The 21,498-nt window shown below is 38.5% G+C and overlaps 1 protein-coding gene across 1 annotated transcript; it reads right to left on the bottom strand.

Moving 5' to 3' along the window:
* Window positions 1–858: 858 nt before the first annotated feature.
* On the bottom strand, window positions 859–20,691 carry LOC135078982 (zinc finger CCHC domain-containing protein 24-like). The gene is made up of 5 exons (XM_063973590.1): window positions 20,416–20,691; window positions 9,834–10,028; window positions 6,398–6,562; window positions 5,739–5,865; window positions 859–4,062 (listed from the first exon to the last, which is right to left on the bottom strand). The coding sequence occupies exons 1-4, from the start codon at window positions 20,524–20,526 to the stop codon at window positions 5,752–5,754; spliced, it is 585 nt and encodes a 194-aa protein (XP_063829660.1). The 5' UTR covers window positions 20,527–20,691; the 3' UTR covers window positions 859–4,062; window positions 5,739–5,751.
* Between the last annotated feature and the right edge of the window lie 807 nt (window positions 20,692–21,498).

Here is a 21,498-nt window from a genome sequence, read left to right as displayed (position 1 = left end):
GTGGTGCAACTCTGCCTAATTTGGTAGAGCTATAGAATGTACGATTAATTCCCTGCGCTACCAGTGTGGCGTTAGTTATGTGAAAAATATGAGTTGCTCAGAAAAATATAGTAGGTAAGTACATAATAATATTACCGGTACAGCGAAAGACAAATATTTTGAAAATGGCACCATTATTTTAATTATTACTGACCTACTTCTATACAGGGTGTTAGGTAAATGGGTATATGAGCCGACACTAGCCCATGTTAACATGGGTATATAAATGGTATGGTGAAGTCAGAAAATTGATATCATGTAACACGGCGCGCCCTTTTATTTACATCGAGCGACCAGCGCCGAGCCGGCCACTACGTCACAGCGAGGTCTACGCGCGCGCGCAGCCGGTTTACCCTGCCCCGAGACCCCGCACGCCGCCGCGTGCGTCACACGCGCTCACCGGCTGGCTATAAAAGGCGTGCGAGCCGGCCTAGCAGTCAGTCCTATTACCGAATTTCTGAACACAGACATCACTGCCTTAAGCACGCCAACTACTCCACAACACAGTAGCTCGTTACACCGTACTCGCCGGCGAGTACGAGGCCCTGCCTTCCATTTCGGACGGTACAGACATGTACCGGGCCGGTTCTCCCCAATCCGTCCCCCGGACACGGCCTGAGCCGAGGTCCGAGCCTACCGTGGCGCCCTCAGGCCGCGTCCGTAGTCCCCCTCGATCGGGCCCACTAGAGTGAGCCCGCCGTAGGCTGGACTTTGGTCCAACACCGCGGTGGGCAACCCTCTAGTTGGGTTCGCCACTGATCGGGCGCCTTATGCGCTCGATACGGCCCGATCGCGAACGTCGGTCTGCGACCGACGCGGACGAGCCTGGGCTTCGCTTCGCGAAGCCCACACTCGGCCTCGTCGGCACGCGCACCGACGATCGCCAAACGGCTAGAGTACCTTCTGTACTCGCCACTCTGCCCGGTGAAGCTGGAAAAGCTCCTCAAGCTACCAGCGCGCGTCCCTTCAAAAAAAAAAAAAAAAAATAGCAGTCAGTTCGTCCGCGACGCTCCGCGCTTCCGTACCACGGAACACGATGCGCCCGCCGGATTGAACTCGCACACACCGCGATGGTAAGGTCTGCTTCCGTAACACGGAACTGACTGGACATCGCGTTGTATCGTCCCATGCACGCTTCCCGTGCCTACTAGATAGTTAATAGAAATAGTAACTGTTGTCTTGTAGTAGCTAAGTTAATTACGCTAATTAGAATTTGCTCATTGTTTACATTCATGCTTAGCTCAAATGCATAATCCAATCCTGGTTTAATGACTTAGATAATTATTCACCCTTCTTGCTATAAATTTATTAAGTGAATGCTATTGTACTAAATATGGCCCTAATGCATACGCCGATCCTAGTTTTATGCTTTGCACATGCTTTTGTTGTGAACTTTATTAATTAGACGCAATTGTTTAGTTTTCAATTAAGTTTAGATCATATGCATAAACCGATCCTTGTTTTGTGTTCTAATTGAATTACTCACGCTTTTGTAATAAAGTTTATCAAGTAAATACAATTGTATAGTTTACTATTGGATCCGGCTCAAATGCATATACCGATCCTCATTTTGGCTTCAAGCTCTACCATAAGATTTATTAGTGTACGCAATTAGTATTGCTTTGTTCATATGTACATGCCGATCCTAACTTTACTGTGATCCGTGACTTGAGAGGTTGTCTGCTTTGATTGTGTAATTTAGTCATAGGTTGATTGACAATAAACACGAGATAAAGCCCTATAAAATTGGTTTTGGTCATTTCTCTCTGTAGGTTAGGTCCCCCTCTTACAAACTGGCGCCCAACGTGGGGCCCTCCTACAATCATCATTTTAATTATTTTAATTTTCATACCAATCTGATTATAATCATTATAAATTTTATTTTGTATGAACATTTAAAAAATTAAAATGATGATATGAAATTTCTGACTTCACCATACCATTTATATGCATATGTTAACATGGGCTAGTGTCGGCTCATATACCCATTTACCTAACACCCTGTATACTTGTAAATATAAAATAAAAAATACTTAAAACTACATTTGGCACATTAAGAATTCACTGGCTCTTTGGGCAACTTTAAAATTGGTTATAATAATTATGAACTTAATTTTATCTACACACACATGTTAAGCTTACATTTTTTATTTAAGGCACATAAGGAAGGAGTCCAGTTTTTAATTTCAGTTATCAAAATGATTATAGAGAGCTCTATTTTTTATTTATTTATGTAAATTGGTTGGCATAGTACCTACTATAATAGGATGTACTTATTTGTTCGAGTATTAGAATAAACCCTTTATTTGATCAAATGCGAATATTTTTGTTGTTGTTTAATTTCGATGATTAACGACTAAAACGAATGATATTTCTTTTTAGACTTATTCAACATATTAGACAGTTAAATAGTTATACCTGTTATTAAATAGGATGTAGCTGTAGTTGTTAAAAGGTACAAAATAAAATGTAAATAGTTATAAATGTTAGTTTTATAAATCGTTGGTGGCATACAATACCAAATATACATTTACTATGTACGATTCAACAATACTTAGGTAATACTTTTTAGTAATATAGATTAGTAGTTTGTTAAACTAAAATGTTTCTAAAATTAACAAATCTTTGAATATAATGGCACACTTACGACAATAGAATAATATAAATCAACACATTTGCTTATTCTAAATATACATATAAATCTTAGTAAAATAATAAGTATCTGTAATGCCTTTTGGAGTTAAAGGTAGTTTTCAAACACTTATATTAAGTAAAATGAACTCTAGATATTTTTATCGAAATATACATCAATATTTTCTTTAATACATATCACTAAAACTTTGAACCGGCGAATATAATGACTTATATTTAAAGTGAATAACATAATGTTTGTATTTCTAAATAAGCCAAGAGTTTCCACACAAAAATGTTGAGTTTTTATAACTACACTGTGGTATAAAATATCTTTTAAATACCTATTTTAAAGTATTGAGTTAATGTTAGTGATGCATTACCAGATGGGGAGATCTCCTGACGGATCCAACTATCCCCAGATCTCGTAAAGATGTTACTTTCTTTTCTTCTTATTCTTTAAAAAAAGTACAAGTCGTAGGTTCTGACCACGCAATAGTACTTACACCAAGTAGATTTGTGCTCGAGCGAGGTATGGTTTTTACCTGTAGCCCTGAATAAAGCTTAAATAGTACAGCCCCCCTAGACAAAACGCACTTTTTGATCGAATCGAAAATCGAATCCGTCAAAACTCCATACAAAAAAGGGGCTTTTCTACCATTTTTCGACTGGTTTGCGATTATAATTTGCACTTTGTCTAGACCCACAGAAAATGTCAGATTCATACTTTTGTGCCATGATAATCGAGGGTCTTAATAGTTTTTAAAATAGGTTGCTTCAATAGAGGTTTCAATAAATTAATAGGAAGAGTCTGTGATTTTTATCCATTGAAAGTCTGGTAAAACATCTCACATGCCAAGCACATTGTATGGAAACTCATGGGTATTAAAAAGTCTAATAATAGCCTAAAACTATCATCAAATTATATAAAAACTCTAATTAAAACACGTAGTTATCAAAATTATATTCTTTGGGATAAATCTTATCTAAGTAATTTAAAAAAAATAAGTAACAAAAAATAATAAAACTGATTTTATGGTTAAAACTGAAGCTTACTATGAAATTAAAACACATTTTGCAAAAAAAGCTGGATCGAAGATTTCTTAAATAAAAATGTTAGGTTTGTATTTTTATCTAATTCTGCAGGTCTTGGATCTGTAAGTCGATGTATAATTTTTTTAAACTCGAGACAATTACCTCAACATTTTACTAATTTGTTAAGTAGATATTTAGTAGGTAGGTAGTTTTCCAAGAAAATCAAAGAATTATAAGGGCCTCCTCTAAAATCCGCGCTGCTTATACTAATTTTCGATACAGTGCCGTGCGCGGGCGCACGCAGCGGGTTCCCGCCGCGGGCACCCGCTCCGTTCACCCGCGCGATTTGAGGAGAGCCTAGGGCATGCATTATTCGTTCGATATTGCTATTCGAATATTTCGAATACTAAAATTTATGGTATTCGAATACTTCGAATAAAACGATTTTTTCGAATAGTGCTATTTTCAATATAATGTAAATTAAAAGAAACACTTTTTTGACTATAATAATTTTAATAAGGATCAATTTGCTTAATACTATCATCTAACTTCAATAACTACTTTAAAAAAAAGGCTGCTATCGAAGGTATTCGAAAAAATACTGTTCAAACGAATGAAGCCCCACATCGGTGATCTGATACCTGAACACCACACTGTTTCCGGGAAAGACACTCCACAACTGAACAGGTCCACAGAACCATAAACATCGTCTCTGAAGCACTAGAAAAGAAACGATACTGCTCAGCTGCGTTCTTGGACATAAGTCAAGCCTTCGACAAGGTCTGGCATAAAGGGCTCTTGTACAAACTTAAACAGAACCTCCCATGCCCGTTCTACGAAATACTTAGGTCGTATTTGAAAGACATATGCTTTGAAGTCAGATCTGGAGACTTTGGTTCTGCCCTATGCAACATAACGTCCGGTATACCCCAGGGTAGTGTCTTGGGGCCCGTGCTATACCTATTGTTTACCGCAGACCTGCCAACAACTGCAAATACATTCACAGGGACCTTTGCTGACGACAATGTAACGATGGCAACACACGACGATCCAGTGACGGCCTCACTCTCACTCAAATCTGTGCATGTTCATGTAACCTTCACTCTCAGAAGAAACTCCTGCCCACCGGTTAAACTTAATGGTATCCAAATACCTCAGGCTGAGCCGCTGAGGACGTTAGGTAACCTGGAGAAAGCACCTAGATGCCAAACTAAAAAACATGACGTGGCTTGTCGGAGTCCAGTCACAGCTGAACACCAGTAGTAAAATGATGGTCTACTAACTAAACTATCCTTAAACCTATATGGACCTACGGGATACAGCTGTGGGGAACAGCTGCCAACTCCAATCTCGACATAATCGGGCACTTTTAGACAAAAGCCGTACGATTGATTTACCAAATGTCGTGGTATATCAGCAACAGGCTCATCTATCAGGACTTGCCATTGCCCACAGTCAGAGAGGAAATAAAGAGCCACACACTCCGCTACAAGGATAAACTTTCAAATCATCCAAACTCATCAGTCCAACAACTCATGACTATTGAAGGCTTCCTATTCAGCAGACTGCAAAGAGCTAGTGTCAGGATCCTTAGTAGATTTTAGGACAGTTGAGAAACCGGATGCCCACTGAGGGCAACTGAGTCACTGGACTCCTGCTGATTTACTACAAACAAAAAATCTCAGTACCACAGGAGATAACTACACCATAACACTAGCATCATTGGAAACCATATGCCTGGCACTTTAACCTTTTTCGCGAATATTGGTTGGCCCTTGAAGGGATATCTGCGATTGCGCGCACTTGTCCATTCATCTAACCTTACCGCTAACTTCTTGCCTGCAGTTTTAATAGTTTTAAGTTTTATTAATAAGTTTGCGGTCAGATATTTTTACAATTTTTTAATAGGAAAGGCGTATTCGTATTGTTCGAAAAGACCGAATAATTACATAGATGCTATTCGAATAATAATTGTGGCGAATATCCGAATAATATGGATATCCGGATATCCGAATTGCATGCCCTAGGAGAGCCTAAGAGCTGTCACTAGTATTCTCGCCGACAATAGTAGCCGAGCGAGCGGCACTTCTGGCACAGATGCTGAGGATGGATCTTCGACTGATCGCTCACGTCCAGTCCGTCAGGTTTCTCCAGGGGCCGCTGAAATGAAAGAAATAAAGATATTATATGAATGCCTGGTTCAAGTCGAGGAGTTGAGTTATTGCGTATTTAGGTATAACGTGATCGAAGATCCCAGATTTGATTTCCAATAAGGGTAAAAGTTTGTGTTCTTTTTGGTCGATGGTAGGGCTACTTCTAGGTCTTCTGCCTGAACCGCTATCAATATCTTACCTTTTTTTTTACCCAGGTAGTGGTGGGCGCCTTGGGTACTAGAAACGACCAAGGCGCCCTCCGCGGACGTCCCGCCCTACACGGCGGGACTCAACACGCCCCCCACCTAGTGGGGGGCCGATCAATATCTTACCTAAGTCTGTCGGTATCAACATTGTTAACAGCATTGTTGTTTTCCGGCAGTAAGTAGGAGGTATGATAGCCAGTTCTGTGGCTGAGGATTGGTGGCGCAAGTTCGCTTTTACCTTCGGCCAGATCACCAACGTTAAAAATTAAACATTTCGTGATTTGTGTTCTCTTTCCGAAGCTGAAAAAACTAAGGTGGAAAAATAGTAACTACCTGCTTATGTGGGAACACGTTGATGCGGCATTTGATGCACTCCTGCCCGTTGTTAGCCCAGGAGTTGCCGCTCATCCACTTGCGCTTGCACTTCGGACACTTGTACTCGCCGAAGCACCGCTTCTTGCCCTGGTACGGCGTCAGCCCTTCGCCTTTTGGTCTGGCCTGGAACGCAGAGAACACGCTTTGAAGTCATAATCATCATCAGATCATTTAATAATAATGCAAGAGAACCGGACACACTTGACCCGGGACAAACTTGACTCTCTGGTTGGGTTATTATTGGCGGTCTAGCTGTAGATCCTGGCTACACAGGAGTTGCAGTGGTGGGAGCGAGAGATGGGAATAGTCCCGTGCAAGAGTACACGATCTTCTAATTCACCAGAGTCAACAAATGGAGCATTTGGCTTACATCCCTACGTCAAAACATTGTTTTTAGATTTCCGTACCTCCAAAAGGTAAAAGGAATACTTACTAATTCATCTGTATGTCAAAGCTTTTTTCCCTTGAATGTCTGAAGATATCAAAACAAGTATGCTTAAAAATTTACAAAGAAAGAAAGAGAGTACGTATCCGTTAGAGCGCATAGTCTGCTCACTGTTTAGAAGAAACAATCTTTATAAAAGATCAAGTACCTACCTAATGTTTTAAGTACAGCTAGCTAGGTTCTGCTTTAGCACACTAACAAGGCTTAACTATGTTAACAGTTAATATTTAAGCAAAACAAGGTATCACATTTCGTTCCCAGAAGACGGTTGTTTTCGTCGCCTGAATGTCGAGCCAGCATTAAAGTAGTCTACATCTTTGGACCTCTTTCTAAGAACTGTGCTCGTGCGTGAGATTGCTTTGTAAGCAACTTACGAACTACATTTTATTTTTATTTTTTTATTTAAAGACTTTATTGCACACACAACAATGTTCTGTACAAAAAGGCGAGCTTAATGCCATACGTCATTCTCTACCAGCTGACCTTGAGCAAAACAGAGATATTTAGTAGGCGGTGCTAAAAAGCTACAAAAATATACACAATATAATACATAAAATATTATAATATATATTTATACAAAATATATACATAAATACATACATATAATTTATATAAAATGGATGACGAGAGGTAAGGGAGGATAGGAGAGGATAAGGGAGAAAAGGAAAGAATAAGGGAGATCAAGACGACATGATGCGTTCAAGAAAATGTTTGCGCACAGAGTGTTTGAAAACAAACTTACTAGGAGCCTGCCTGATGTTCTCGGGAAGAGCGTTCCAAAGGCGAATGGAATTGAGGAGAAATGAATTAGAGAGGAAACCATATGAGTGGTTATGGTGTTACAATTTATCAACAGCCTTGTTTGATGTTACAAAGTATCACTTGTCTCGGAGTGCCTCCGCTGCCGGCGCCGGTTCCCAAAAATATGGCCATTGGGAACCGGCGGTGATACCACGTGATACGCTGCCGGCAGGCAAAACGGCTGCCGGCGCTGGCACTCCTAAAGGTTAACCGGTAAACGAGGATTGTGAAGCGCAAAAAGCTTAGTTTCCGAAGCCGTACTTTTCATGGTGGCGCGTATTTCTGAGTCTTGTGTCGCTGCTTTTTATGTCAGCTTTTTTGGTTATGAATGAGAGGGATGGATATAATCGAAATACTGATAATTTTGACTCCCTAGAAATAATGTATATTCTAAATTAGAAGTAAGCTACTTTGGAACTGTTTCACCCACGTTCTAAGGGAGCAGCGAGAAAATTTTGTGTTATATTTTCATTTCAGAGACCTAAGTAAGTAGGTGTAATCCTAGAAACGTCATAAACTCAATACATAAATAACTTAATTTGTAGTTACTTCTTGACCGTCTTTAAAATATTTTGCGTTATCATAAAGCATGATTAGATTATACAATGAAGCTTTTGTTTAAGTCCTTTTACATCCATAGACGAACTCTGTTCTAAACAGAGAGCTATTTATAGTACGCGTAATCTGTGAGTATAAATTATTCAGTAAGGTCGAATGTGTAGTTCTATTTAATTTGGCAAGTAGGTATTTAAAATACCGTGGCGTACAATTACAGGTTTTTTTAATTTTTTCTATCCTAACGTACAACACAGAATAGGCGTTATAGGCGACAATAATACAAAAATATAAGACTTAAGAATGTTTTGAACGCGTTAATCTCAGGAACAACTGGTCCGATTTGAAAAAATATTTTTATGTTGGATAGCCCATTTATCGAGGAAGGCTTCCGGTTAGGTATATGTATCACATCACCTTACAGCCAATAGGGGCGGAGTAGTGAAGAAAAATGTTGCAAAAACTATTTTCACGCGTACCTACGAAGTCACGGGCATAGTACCTTATAATATTCGAACTTGAAAGATTTCTTTTTTCTTTAATTCAATCCAAAATTAACCCAAAGTCTAGTCAGTATAACGACTCTTCCTGAATAGAAGAAAATTGATGTGTAAAAATAATGCGCGTGTTTTGGCCGCGTGCCTGCGCGCGCGCCGATTCGCGGAAATACTATTGTGCGGGGTTAATTATCGCGAGTAGTTTGGAGAAATACGCGGCTGAAGGAATCCGGTAATGCATTGATTCATGTTCTCGATTGATTTGGACCACGGTGTGAATTAGCCACGATGTTACAATCGTGGAAAAGATTACACTACAGTTCAGTGTGTACGTCGTGGCTTTCGTCATCGTGGGTCACGGCACATGCTGAGTAAGGTCCCATTGCAAAAGGCATCGCTATTGTGACAGGGTGGTGTTCTTATGCCATTTTGCCGACACCCGTCTCAGAGACAGGGCGCCGCGGCGAGCTGCTCCGCCATGGAGCTGGTGTCGTCGATGTAGCTACATTACTTGAGAACACACAACCCAGAATTATGGGGCATACTAAAAACCAGGCTCGTTGGCCTTCACTTGGGTCCCATTGAAATAGGCATCGCTATTGCGACAGAGTGGTACTGCTTAGTACCTACACTCTTTCTTTCCTCTCCGAGTTTTTATGTCCTAATCTAATGCACTTTTGTCTTTTTTAACCTTTTTTTCTTTGTGTGATGTCCTGTGCAAGAGACGTACTTACTTGAGGACAGTCGCCAATGTAGTGGCCCTTCTTGAAGCACAGGTGGCACATGTAGGCCGGCGGCGGGGGCCGGGGGGGCCGCCTCAGAGACAGGGCGGCGAGCTGCTCCGCCATGGAGCTGGTGTCATCGATGTAGCTACATTACTTGAGAACACACAACCCAGAACTATGGGGCACACTAATAACCAGCCTTGTGGCCTTCTTCACTGTGGGTCACGACACATACTGAGTGGGATCCCATTGCAATGGGCATTACTGTTGCGAGGTAGTGGCACACCTTCTTTCCAATTTTCATATCCTTTTAAGCTACTTTTTTTACCTTTTTTTCTTTGTGTTATGTCCTTTGCAAGAGACGTACTTACTTGAGGACAGTCGCCAATGTAATGGCCCTTCTTGAAGCACAGGTGGCACATGTAGGCCGGCGGCGGGGGCCGGGGGGGCCGCCTCAGAGACAGGGCGGCGAGCTGCTCCGCCATGGAGCTGGTGTCGTCGTTGGGCGGCTGGGCAGACCCCGGCGCAGCGGTGGGCAGCGGGCCCCATACTGAACCGGGCACCCACTGAAATAGAAATTAATCCATTGAAAAAAGGTACATAGATGGTAATTTTTCAGTATTAGTTTTTTTTAAAAGACGTCGTAATTTCGTATCAATTACGCATTTCTACATTTCACACACACACAAACACGTGACTAGCATTTTATGTTTGTAGTTCTAAACTTGGGTCTATAGTTGAAAAAATTAAATACAAAAACTTGCTACGAATTTAATTAGTACATTACAGAGTTGTAGATGTGTATTTTTTCAATGGCCTTTTAATGAAAATACTTATTTGTCCAACATGACTGAATTTTTGTTTTGTTAGTCTTCGTGTCTAACGTTTATCTTACGGAATAGGAGAGATGTTTTCTGGTATAATTTGCTGATGCTCATGTCAATATCTAGCCATATGAGATATGCATGTATAGATCCGAAAATCCTGTCATGGTATTAGGGAGTAAAAGAGGGAAAGCTCAGAAGCACGTCCAATACAATATTATAACCATATTGGAATTAACCACAAAGATTTATACCATACTCTAGAAGTAGTAACAATAAATTTTCCATACGTTCTTATCCTTATTGACCCGCTTATGCTTTAAAGTAGACTTCCGAGCGTCAATGAGCGAGCGGAATGAAATCGCGGTGCGGAGTTAGTGGGCTGCGCGCGCGCATCTGTATAACGCATTATTGCCTTTTGTAGGGTGACTATCATTCACAATAAATAAGCACAATATTTTAAAAAATAAAAATAAAAATAACAATAGATATTAATTAAAACATTTTGTCATTTCGTGTAATAGCGATCTCTACAAATATTATTTGGCTTTTCAACAAAGAATTACACTACTACTAACTAAATTATTAAAACTCAAATGTCGAAGTGCCTAGTAAGTTATTCATTCGTTTTCAGATAGAAAAAATGAACATTGTCGTCTGTCGTCTGGAAAATATTCATAAATAAGATTCAAGAGTAAGTTTAAGTCCTAATATTCTTTAACTGGAGGTAGATAACTGAATTTTCCAATGAATTAGAGCAGATTATCGTACTAACCCATTAAACATTGTTCACGAAGACAGTCTTAAAACATACCAAATTCCCAGTTATTCCTTATCATATAAATATGTACATTATAAGCATAATAATTGAGTAGTATTGTCAGATTTACTAGTTAAAATAAATAGATGTTTCTCAATTTATTGAAATCAATTTTATTTTAATTACCTAATATGGTAACCCTACTCACGGTCCAATTCAAAGCGCGTGCGTTGACGCTGTGAATCATCTACGCCTATCAATTGATTGTGAACTTTACCCAGTTGTGTTACAGTTCAATCGTGTGCATACATTTTTGAGGAAGGGAATTGGGATGCTTTTTAATTCCATTGAAATAACAGCAGCTACCGAGAAAGATTAGATGTTCTGTTTGGATCTAATTTGTTATATATAAAATATACACAATAGACTCAAATTTTAATTCTAATAGAGTTAATAGTAGCCGGAAGTACAATTTTGAGACTTGAGCATGCTCAAGTGCATACAAGGCTTAACACGCTCACGCAATATTGAACTTCTTTACAGTGCGTATGAGACCTTTTCTGCCTCACAAAATATTGTTTCTAAAAATACTTTAAATATAGCTCAGGAAAGACAATATTGGCTTGAAACTTTTCTATTATAAACTTAAATAGATGTTTAACCTTAAACTAGCTTCGCCCGCAGTTATGACATTTTGGTATTGAATAAATTAAAAAAATATATATGACATCTTTTCTGCCTCATTTCGCACTGAAAGAAAGTCCAATTTTTGTCTCGACTAGGGATGGGAATAAAACAAAATTTCAGTTACCATAAAATTATAATATTTGTTTTTAATTAAAGTGTTTTTCATTAAAACAGGGCAAACAGTAGGATTTGTCACACAGAACACAAAAAGTTTCAATTTTTTTAGTTTTTTTTTTGCAGCCTGAGTGCTATTTAGTGTTAGTCTTAATCTGTCGTAGCAACCTACGCAGCGCTTTCGTTGACCACCTTTTTTAAGCGAATGTTCAGCACATCATTGTCGGCCGTTTGGTGTAGTGGTTCGAAACGGACTACTATTCCGGAGGTTGCGAGTTCGATTCCCGCACACTATTTGTGTGCATGAACATATTTGTTTGTATTGGACTGGGTGTTTTCTATGTATAATAATATGTATGTATTTAAAAAAAAAGTATTTAAGTATGTTTATATCCGTTGTCTAGTACCCATAGTACAAGCTTTGCTTAGTTTGGGACTAGAAGCGCAGTGTAAAATGTCCAAAAATATTTATTATTATTATTATTATTATCTGCCACTAGGAATACCTGAAATAAATACGTGCGTTAAGTGTATACAAATGCCATTTTTAGTTAAAAAGTCAGTGTTAATGTGTCACCGGCTAACAGCGTGCGTCCGTATCGAAACTTATCACATCACTACTCAAAATGCGCGGCGCCCGCGCCTCACTCTGTGCGGTTATGAGGCCTGCAATTTTTGAGGCAGTTCAGACCTCACGGCGCACTGAACGTGATTAATTTCTATCCAGTGCGTATGGGACCTAATCGACCTCATACAATATTTTCTACGTCATTATGCTAGGCTTCGTAAGAGAAGCAATTTGATATATTTGTCTCTGTTGTACTCATAGAAATGTTAAAATAGTCGCCCCCCGCACAGAGTGAGAGAACGCGATTATGACTGCCGCACCTGCGATAAGTTCTGCATGTGGCTTTTTAGACCTCATAACGCAGTGAGCGTGTTAAGTGCCACTTGTGGTCTAAACTGAATAAATATTTTTGATTTTGATTTTGATTTTTAAGAGACGCTGAGCCATAGGTACGTAAAAATATGAAGTCTTGGCGTTTAGGATATTACATAATTGGTTGAATAAGATACAAAATACCTACAGCAATAAAATTGGTTCCTGCTTGATTGAAAGGCGCTACCAACCGGTCATTATGGAAATCATTGGGAAGCCTATTAGATATTCAGTAGTGGACGTCCTATGAGTGAAATGATGATATTATGTTATTCAGTTTGCTAGCTGCCTAGTTGTATATGGGTCAACTGTCGGTTTTGTCATCTTACTACAACAATAACTGTTGTTAACCACTTGGTTTTATAACCGTTCATTATTACCGTTTGGACAATCATAATAGGCCTCTGTTATGAAAATACTACAGCAAGCAGCTAAACGTTAACGTTTTCTGGTACCAACGTCATTCGTGACTATATTGTGCCTAACAGCTGGTTAAAGATGTCTCTCTTGTGTGCCAACGAAATTAGGTAGCTCTATCGTACACCCAGAAAGAAATAATTTGAAGTTCGTTCGTTCGTTTCAGCCAAAAGACGTCCACTGCTGGACAAAGGCCTCCCCAAGGATTTCCACAAAGACCGGTCCTGCGCCGCACGCATCCAGGCACCTCCCGCGATTTGAAGTAAAACCCAGAATAATAATGTACAGTCGACAGCACATCAACCTATACATTTTTGTTGCAAAATAGCCTGTATTACAACGAGATAAGACGCCACTGTGTTTAGGTTGATGTGCTGTCGTCCGTACTACGGTAAAACTAACAGTTTCTCTTTTGGATTGACTTAAAATAATGTATGTAGGTATGTATTATTAAATAATGATTTAGTAAAAGTTGTATTGGAGTCTGTTGTTGTGCATTTAAAATCATCTTGGCAATAACAAATTCATCAGCTTTTAAAATAGATAGTTACCTACTTAATTACAAACTTTTGTCGTTTGGGCGAGCGGACGTCCTACGCTACTTCTTGTGGTTCCTTCATTCATGACCTTACTCAACTTTTTATCGGTCCTATGGCAGACTCCTCGACTGCGATTATAGCTTTATTAAATAAATATTCAAATTAAGGATAGAACAGAGTTTAATACTGCTTATGTATAGCGCCAATTACACTACGATTGCCAACGTTACGCTACTGTAGTTGGTAGACTGGCCTATCAGTACGGCTAGCACGAAAAACTTTCGAGTTTGAATCGTCTGCATATTCGACAAAATTCGATACTTAATCTTCGAATTAAATGATAACGTGACAATTTTGATTCTCAAAATAAGTTTCGTGCAACCATTTCTCATACTAAGTTCACTTTACACGTTCACAAGATCGCTGTTGTAGTTTTCGTACTAAATCTTTTGATGGCGATTTGAATACGCAAACGATTCCAACTCGAAAGTTTTTCGTGCTAGCCGTACAGTACTCCGGGCCAAACAAGCGAAGTCGAATGCACCGAGTTGTGCGTCTATATCGAGAGCCGTGAAGTAGTGGGCGATGAGCTTTATATTTAGCTTGTACTAAAACTGCCCGCGCGGTTTCGTCCTACTCCACAAGAATGCTCAAAGGAATACCTTTAGGAAAGGCCAATGGCAGTCCATTCATGAATGATGAGTAGTGGTTACAGGTTCTGTTCTCAGGTGAGACACAAAAGTTGGAAAATCTCACCTTGAGTTCACAGTTGGGTAAATAAAGTTCTAACATTACCGTAGGTTAGAAAGAATCCACCTAATTCTCAATATCGTTGTCTTTTTCTTTTATTTAATTGTTAGTAACTTTTAGTTAATCATTTTAATGACTTTTTAGTGCCAAAATGAAACACCTAATTGTCTGAATCATTCATATTTTATTCAAGGACACAAAATTTTAAGCATTGTCAATCCGATTGAGCCATAAAACTTATTAATAATAATATGTTATATATATCTAATATCTCTTTTTCCTTGCAAATTACTTTCAGAGCGACTGCCTGAAAGCGGATGTTCATGGATTCAGGTCCAACCTAAATAATTTGAACGAAATTAGCACTTTTCCATGTAACTGGTGGAAGCAAATGGTTCCATTTCCAACTAACAATTAGATTTTAAATAAACAACTTGAAAAAATCGAACTGCCTAAGGCGGGAATCGAGCCCACGACCTTTCGCTTGCCGGGCGACTGCTCTTCCAACTGAGCTACATGCCTACTTAGATACTGGAAAAATCCATCGAAATTTTTGATGTAGCAGTTAGATTTTTAAGCTCAAATGATAGAGATTCTTAAATTCTAAACTCAAAGGTGACTGACTGACTGATGTAGTGATCGACTGAATCGGGGACGGATCGGGCTGAAATTTGGCATGCAGGTACATGTTATGATGTAGGCATCCGCTAAGAAAGGATTTTACGAAACTTCACCCCTAAGTGGGTAAAAAGGGATCCATACGTACGAAGTCGCGGGCGGCCGCTAGTATGTAATAAAGTCATGGAAAAATCTATTTCGGCGGTCTCACAAAGATCTGAAATAATGGCTATAAGTTTGTAACTACGATATTATGTTCTCAGTTTATACTCTTATTGCAGACGCGGCGTTTGCAGGATGGGACTGTAACTGGACCTGCTGTGATGAATCATCACTGATGATTCTGGTCTCAGAGATAACGGGTTACTTGGAAATGCGTGACTTTATACTATGTTTAGTTTATTTGAATGTTAGTTAAGATTTTGCTTTGCCTAAGTAACTTAACTTGTATACCTATATCTAAAAGATCATTGATATTATACTAATGTATTAGTAACTATTTAGCATAAAATATAGGACGTGTATGTCACAAAAATGTCCATTATCTATACGTTTAAATAGAGCAAACGTTGAATTAAAGGACTAGGTTACTTAGGTAGCAAAGGGAGCCTTTAATATCACTAGTTCAGGAATTCACATGGTTATTTCAAAGTTATGTGAAAAAGTCTTATTTTGCGACTAAGGCCCGATTCGACCAAACTTTTATCCGAGAATAACTCCTGGTCCAGACTAGGAGTTATTCTCACACTGACAGTTTCACAGGGCAGATATGTAACATCCTAGACCGCATCCCACTTAACATCAGGTGCGATTGTGGTCAAATACCTGCCTTGTTATGCATAAAAAAAAAACTGACGATTTATTCTAAGATTAAATCCCCCTCATTAGGATAAACATCTCAACATTTTGTTGACTGTGGATTTGGACTCTAGTAGAGCACCAAAAATGCAAAACATAATACACTGATTGTTTGTTTAATGAATGCTTTTAATATTTATATGTATTTTATACACTGATTTAAACTCATAACCCTTGCGTCGCGCGGTCGGTCAAAAGTGTTGATTGTAATCATACATACACAGCGCGGCAACGTTCGGCCGGGCCACATGGTCGCGGCTATTTATACCGCGGCTACCGCGTTCACCTGAGTAGCCACACGTGGTCATTGTTTACATCAAGAAACTTTACTTTTGCGACTTAACTGGATAATTGTTACAGTAAATAACCCTCCTTCGGCGCAGTCGAATAAAAATAAGGCATTCCAAGCAAAACTTTAATTTTGCGACTTAACTGGATGATTGTTACAGTAAATAGTCCTCCTTTTGCGCAGTCGAGTAAAAATAAGGCATTCCGTGGAAAAATATTAAATTTTATTGTTTTAAAACAAGGCGTAAATAAATTAACTCATTATTTTAAGTTTTCAACATGTGCATTTGCTGTACATATTACAAATTACAAGTAAATCAAGATGGCAGATTATGATTTCTTTTAAATAAGCAGCCATAGGCATAGGTTTTATTTATCCTCAGATCAGAAGGGAAGTTTTATCTATTTGAAGCAGGCAAGCAGGTAGAGACACTACTTACTTCAAAACAATAGTTTTAGATATAACAAACTTCTATTAGGAGTTGATTAATGCTCCACATTTTGGAAGATAGTAGGTAGCTTTTCGTAGGCATTGAGTTATAATGTACTCGGTACGGAGTAATATTACTTCAATGTAAGTGATTTCAACCAGTCTCTCTGTCATCTGCCAAAACTGATATTCATCAAATAGTCTACAGGAAACTGTAATGAAATGATGACAAATACACAGAAATATAGCTCTATAAATACTAAAACAAACGAAAAAAATTATCTTCAAAGATCTTTCTTATCTTCTGCAATGCACTTTATTATCATTCATCGTCATCAGGATAAAATCCCCCAAATGCGGTTAAATTGTTTCATACAAATAGAAAACTGTTTGTTTGTATTTTACGTTTGGTCTTTGATTTGTATCGAGTCTGTGTACGTTTTATATTATTGAGTAAGCAACTCTTTAATACTCTGTTATCATAAGTAAAATTTTATAAAAAAAAATAAAACCGACTCCAAAAAACCTACACTAAAACGTAGAAAAATAATTACTAATTACCTACTTATTTATTAGGACGAATTATTAATATTTATGTAGGTATACCATGATTGATACTTCTGGAGTCGGTGCCAAGATTATGAAACATGTAAAGTTTGCCTGCACCGACTCCAAAAGTATCAATCATGGTATACCTACATAAATATTAATAATTCGTCCTAATAAATAAGTAGGTAATTAGTAATTATTTTTCTACGTTTTAGTGTAGGTTTTTTGGAGTCGGTTTTATTTTTTTTTATAAAATTTTACTTATTTCTTGCTTTTTAGTTAACTAATTATTACCTTGATGTTACCACTGAAGGTAGGCAGTACACTGAGACCAAAAAAAATTGGTTCATAATCGGCGGAGATATTGCGTATAAAAAAGTTCATCCCCAATTTTCCACCCTTGGGGATGAAATATTTTCTTCAAATTCGCATGAAACCACCCTTTTGATAATACCTATTCAACAAAAAAATAAACGTTCAAATTGGTTTATAATCGGCGGAGATATTGCGTATAAAAAAGTTCATCCCCAATTTTCCACCCTTGGGGGTTGTTTTTTTTATTATTAAATTTAAATGGGACCACCCTTGAGGTATTACCTATACGCCGAAAAAAGATTTGTTCAAATCGGTTCATAATTGGCGGAGTTATCGCGTAACAAACCTCCTCCTTTTTTGAAGTCGGTTGAAAATAGGAAATCATACAACGATCTTCTTTGTACTACCGAGAACAAGAACTCTACAGATTTGTGATAATTTCCTAGTTCAGTGGACGATTGTTTCAATGAATAAATTGTCACATAATTCTTGGAAACGCTTTATTAATATGAGTAATTTGTTTGAAGTTGATAACCTTTGTGCCAAAATGTAGAGCCAGTTGTTTTATTAAAAAAATAACGTTGGATTTATAAAGTGAATAAGAGATGCATGTTTTGTAAAGTTTCAATTTTGCAATTTAAGATTTAGACTCTCTAGACTCTGAGATTCGATATTATATGCATGTTTTATGTATTCACCTCCAGTTTTGTTGTTTGCAAGAGTTACACTCTCTAGAGAGATTCTGGGTCTGATTACGAGATAGGTCACGTCATGGTGAATTAAAGAAATACGGGTATAAAACACGGCACCTTGGTTAGTTTAACATGATACTCTCGTAGATTCCATGTTGGTTCATAGTGTCTGACACTACAATCAGACGATTTCAGTTAGGTTACACCTTTGTTTGTCACCTGTCATCCGCTTTGCAACGAAGGGAAGTCGAACCTTAACTTGGAACTCCTATGTTCTTCTGATTAATTTCATTGCGGGTCCAATGACAGTTTAACTTTCCCCCGGGACAAACTTGACTTTCACTGGTTGGGTTTTTATTGGCGGTCAAGCTGTAGATCCTGGCTACACAGGAGTTGCAGGAGTTGCAGCGGTGGGAACGAGAGCTGGGAATAGTCCCGTACAAAATATAAATATAGATTGTTTATTATTATTATTATTGGTTTTGGGCCTTCATTTGCGCCAGCTCGACCAGGTTTGATCTATTGTGGCAGCCCTTGTCTTTAGAGTTCACTGCTTAGTCCCGTTGAGTCTATAAATTTCCAGATTCTTTGGAGCGTGATATCTGCTATCTCATCCGGGTGCATGATGTGTCGCCCGAGATGGATACTTCTTTTGCTCATAAGCGGGCCGCATGAGCAAAGAACATGCATGGCCGTTTCTTCTTCTGTATGGCAGAATCTGTACAGAGTTTCCTCGGTTGTTTAACTACTACTTTATTATCATGACTACGAATATATTCACAATGTGAGAGTAAACATGTGCAACATGCATTTTTAATTAGTAAAAACTTCCTGCTTTGTATTCATTATGCACACTGGGAATTCCAAATTGAGACTATTAACTTATTTTTAACTGCTTGTTTATTTATAAACACAAACGTATTCATGGAAGTATTTAGGAATAGTTTCATCGGGAGTAGGTATACCTATCTTACTTCTTACTGATATTATAAATGCGAAAGTTTGGATGTCTGGATGTTTGGATGTTTGGATGTTTGGATGTTTGGATGTTTGGATGTTTGTTACTCTTTCACGCAAAAACTACTGAATGGATTTTGATGAAACTTTACAGTATTATTGTTTATAACCCAGAATAACATATAGGTTATAATTTATGACGATCTGTGACAAACTAAATTTCACGCGGGTGAAGCCGCGGGCAAAAGCTATATAATCATAAATCAAGATATTACCAGCTGTCTAAATATATCTTGATCGGGAAAGGTTAGCATGAAATGAGTAATGTTACTCATTTCATTTTTCATATATTTTTCACTGTTATTCCACGAAGGTAGGACCAGACTTGGTTGAGCTCCAGAATTCCTGACAGGTCATAGATGTGTGTCATCTGTGTAAAATATCTGTTCATATTTTGTTTTATTCTTGTTTATATTGACCTTCTAAGAGGTCATTAAGTAGAAGAAGGCCTACTCGTTCTACAACCCTTTTGTTTCTGAGGAGTTGTCTACCATGATCTGAGGTGGAATTGTGTAAAGCAATCGTTATCATTTGACAGTTCATAACGTACGATCATTCTGTCAAACGCTTTGTTTAACGGATTTTATCGTACGTTATGGACTGTCAAATGATTACGATTGCTTTACACAATTCCACCTCGATTGCCAATCAAGTCCGATTAATTACTGGATAGCTGGTCTCAGGGCCAAACTATTTGGGATTCGAATTGGGGCTCTGTTTTACGAAAGGTAAGAATTTATTGAATCTGGAATTCTGGAGATTGCAAACAACAAACTGTGGATCCAGTGGGATCTTATTCTCTCGGAAATTCGTATACAATTTTATTTAGATATCACTTACACGAGGTACGAAATATTTGGATCGATCACTGATGTCAGAGTGAATCATTACGATATTAATTTGTCTAGTTAGAGAAATAGATGCTGGTATTTTAAGGTAAGTACCTATTGAGATGTTTTTCTTGATCTTGTGACTATCAGATAGACTAATCATGTTTTTACTCTTTTGATCAATGTCTGTCGACCTAAGTCTAAGTACTACTGGAATGTTATGAAAATGGCTGTGAAATTGACTCTGATTTTCTTCTCCTATAACCCTAGAACCCTATGCAATATAGAGTAAAGTGAATGTACGTTATAAATAAATCCCAAATACCTGATCGTTCTGATCGTGCGTCAGATACAGCCAGCCCAGCAGCGCTTGAGGGCAGTTCTCCATCTTGCCGCACCATTGGGGCGGTTCGGCGCCGATGGCTGTCGGAGACATCGCTACATCAGATCACAGCACTCGCGAGTCGATGGAATGTGTCGATATTGAATCGATTGGCTTTCTTTTGTGTCGGTCAGCCCATTTCAGCGCGCCCAGTGGGTATTTTTGGCTCGGCGGGATGCGCGCGCGCCGGCCCGAGAGAGACTAGCGGCCGCTCCTTAAGATGGGATGGCGGGAATAGGCCAGGGAGACGCCTGGGCGAACGTTGTCGATGTTTAGTGATGACGCATTTGGTGGGATTCGATGGAGAGTCGAACTTTCGAGATTGTTTCAAGACTTTTTTTAACAATTAGTTCTTTCGTTTCTGATGAACAGACCATTATTTTTGATATTGATGCACCTATAAGTTTACATTTAAGTGAGATTAGTTAAAGACATCAGTATCGATTGCTTTAACAAATCTGGACTCTACCTTATAATGATCCTAATACTTAAAGCAGCAAGGTTATGATTTACATTAATTGTATTACTAGCTGGTAAAAATGATAGAGATTGCTTACAAAAATGGTGTAATGTCTCAAAAATTTACTAGTTACTTAGATACTTGGGTACTACATACACTAATTTGAGTTATACCTAATACCTTCTTGGTTACATCTCTGGTTATTATGGTATCTTATCAAAAATAATTTCACGAAAAACTAAAACTAATTAAAATTGGCACAAACAATATCGATATCAAAACACATACCCCATCACTACCGAACATGTGGGTGCACCCGACCGCGCCGGGACTCCGCGGAGAGCAATATTTTCGTTCCCCTCCTACCACGACACCCGCCGGTGAACATGCGCGGGCGCAGCTTTACGCGTAGCGACCGAAAAGCGATACTGAAACATTTCATACACATCTCGTGGTACGGAGGCGATACCCGAATGAAGGGGAGTCCGAAGAGAACTCTCTTTAAAGTAACATGTGAAATTAATGTTTATTCAGAAACAAAATGTTATTGTTTCACTTCGCCTTTG

Source organism: Ostrinia nubilalis, chromosome 15 (assembly GCF_963855985.1).
Source record: "Ostrinia nubilalis chromosome 15, ilOstNubi1.1, whole genome shotgun sequence".
In the NCBI taxonomy this organism is placed as follows: Eukaryota; Metazoa; Arthropoda; class Insecta; order Lepidoptera; family Crambidae; genus Ostrinia; species Ostrinia nubilalis.
The sequence above is the reverse complement of the archived record's forward strand: the minus strand, read 5'-3'. Positions and strand labels throughout refer to the sequence as shown.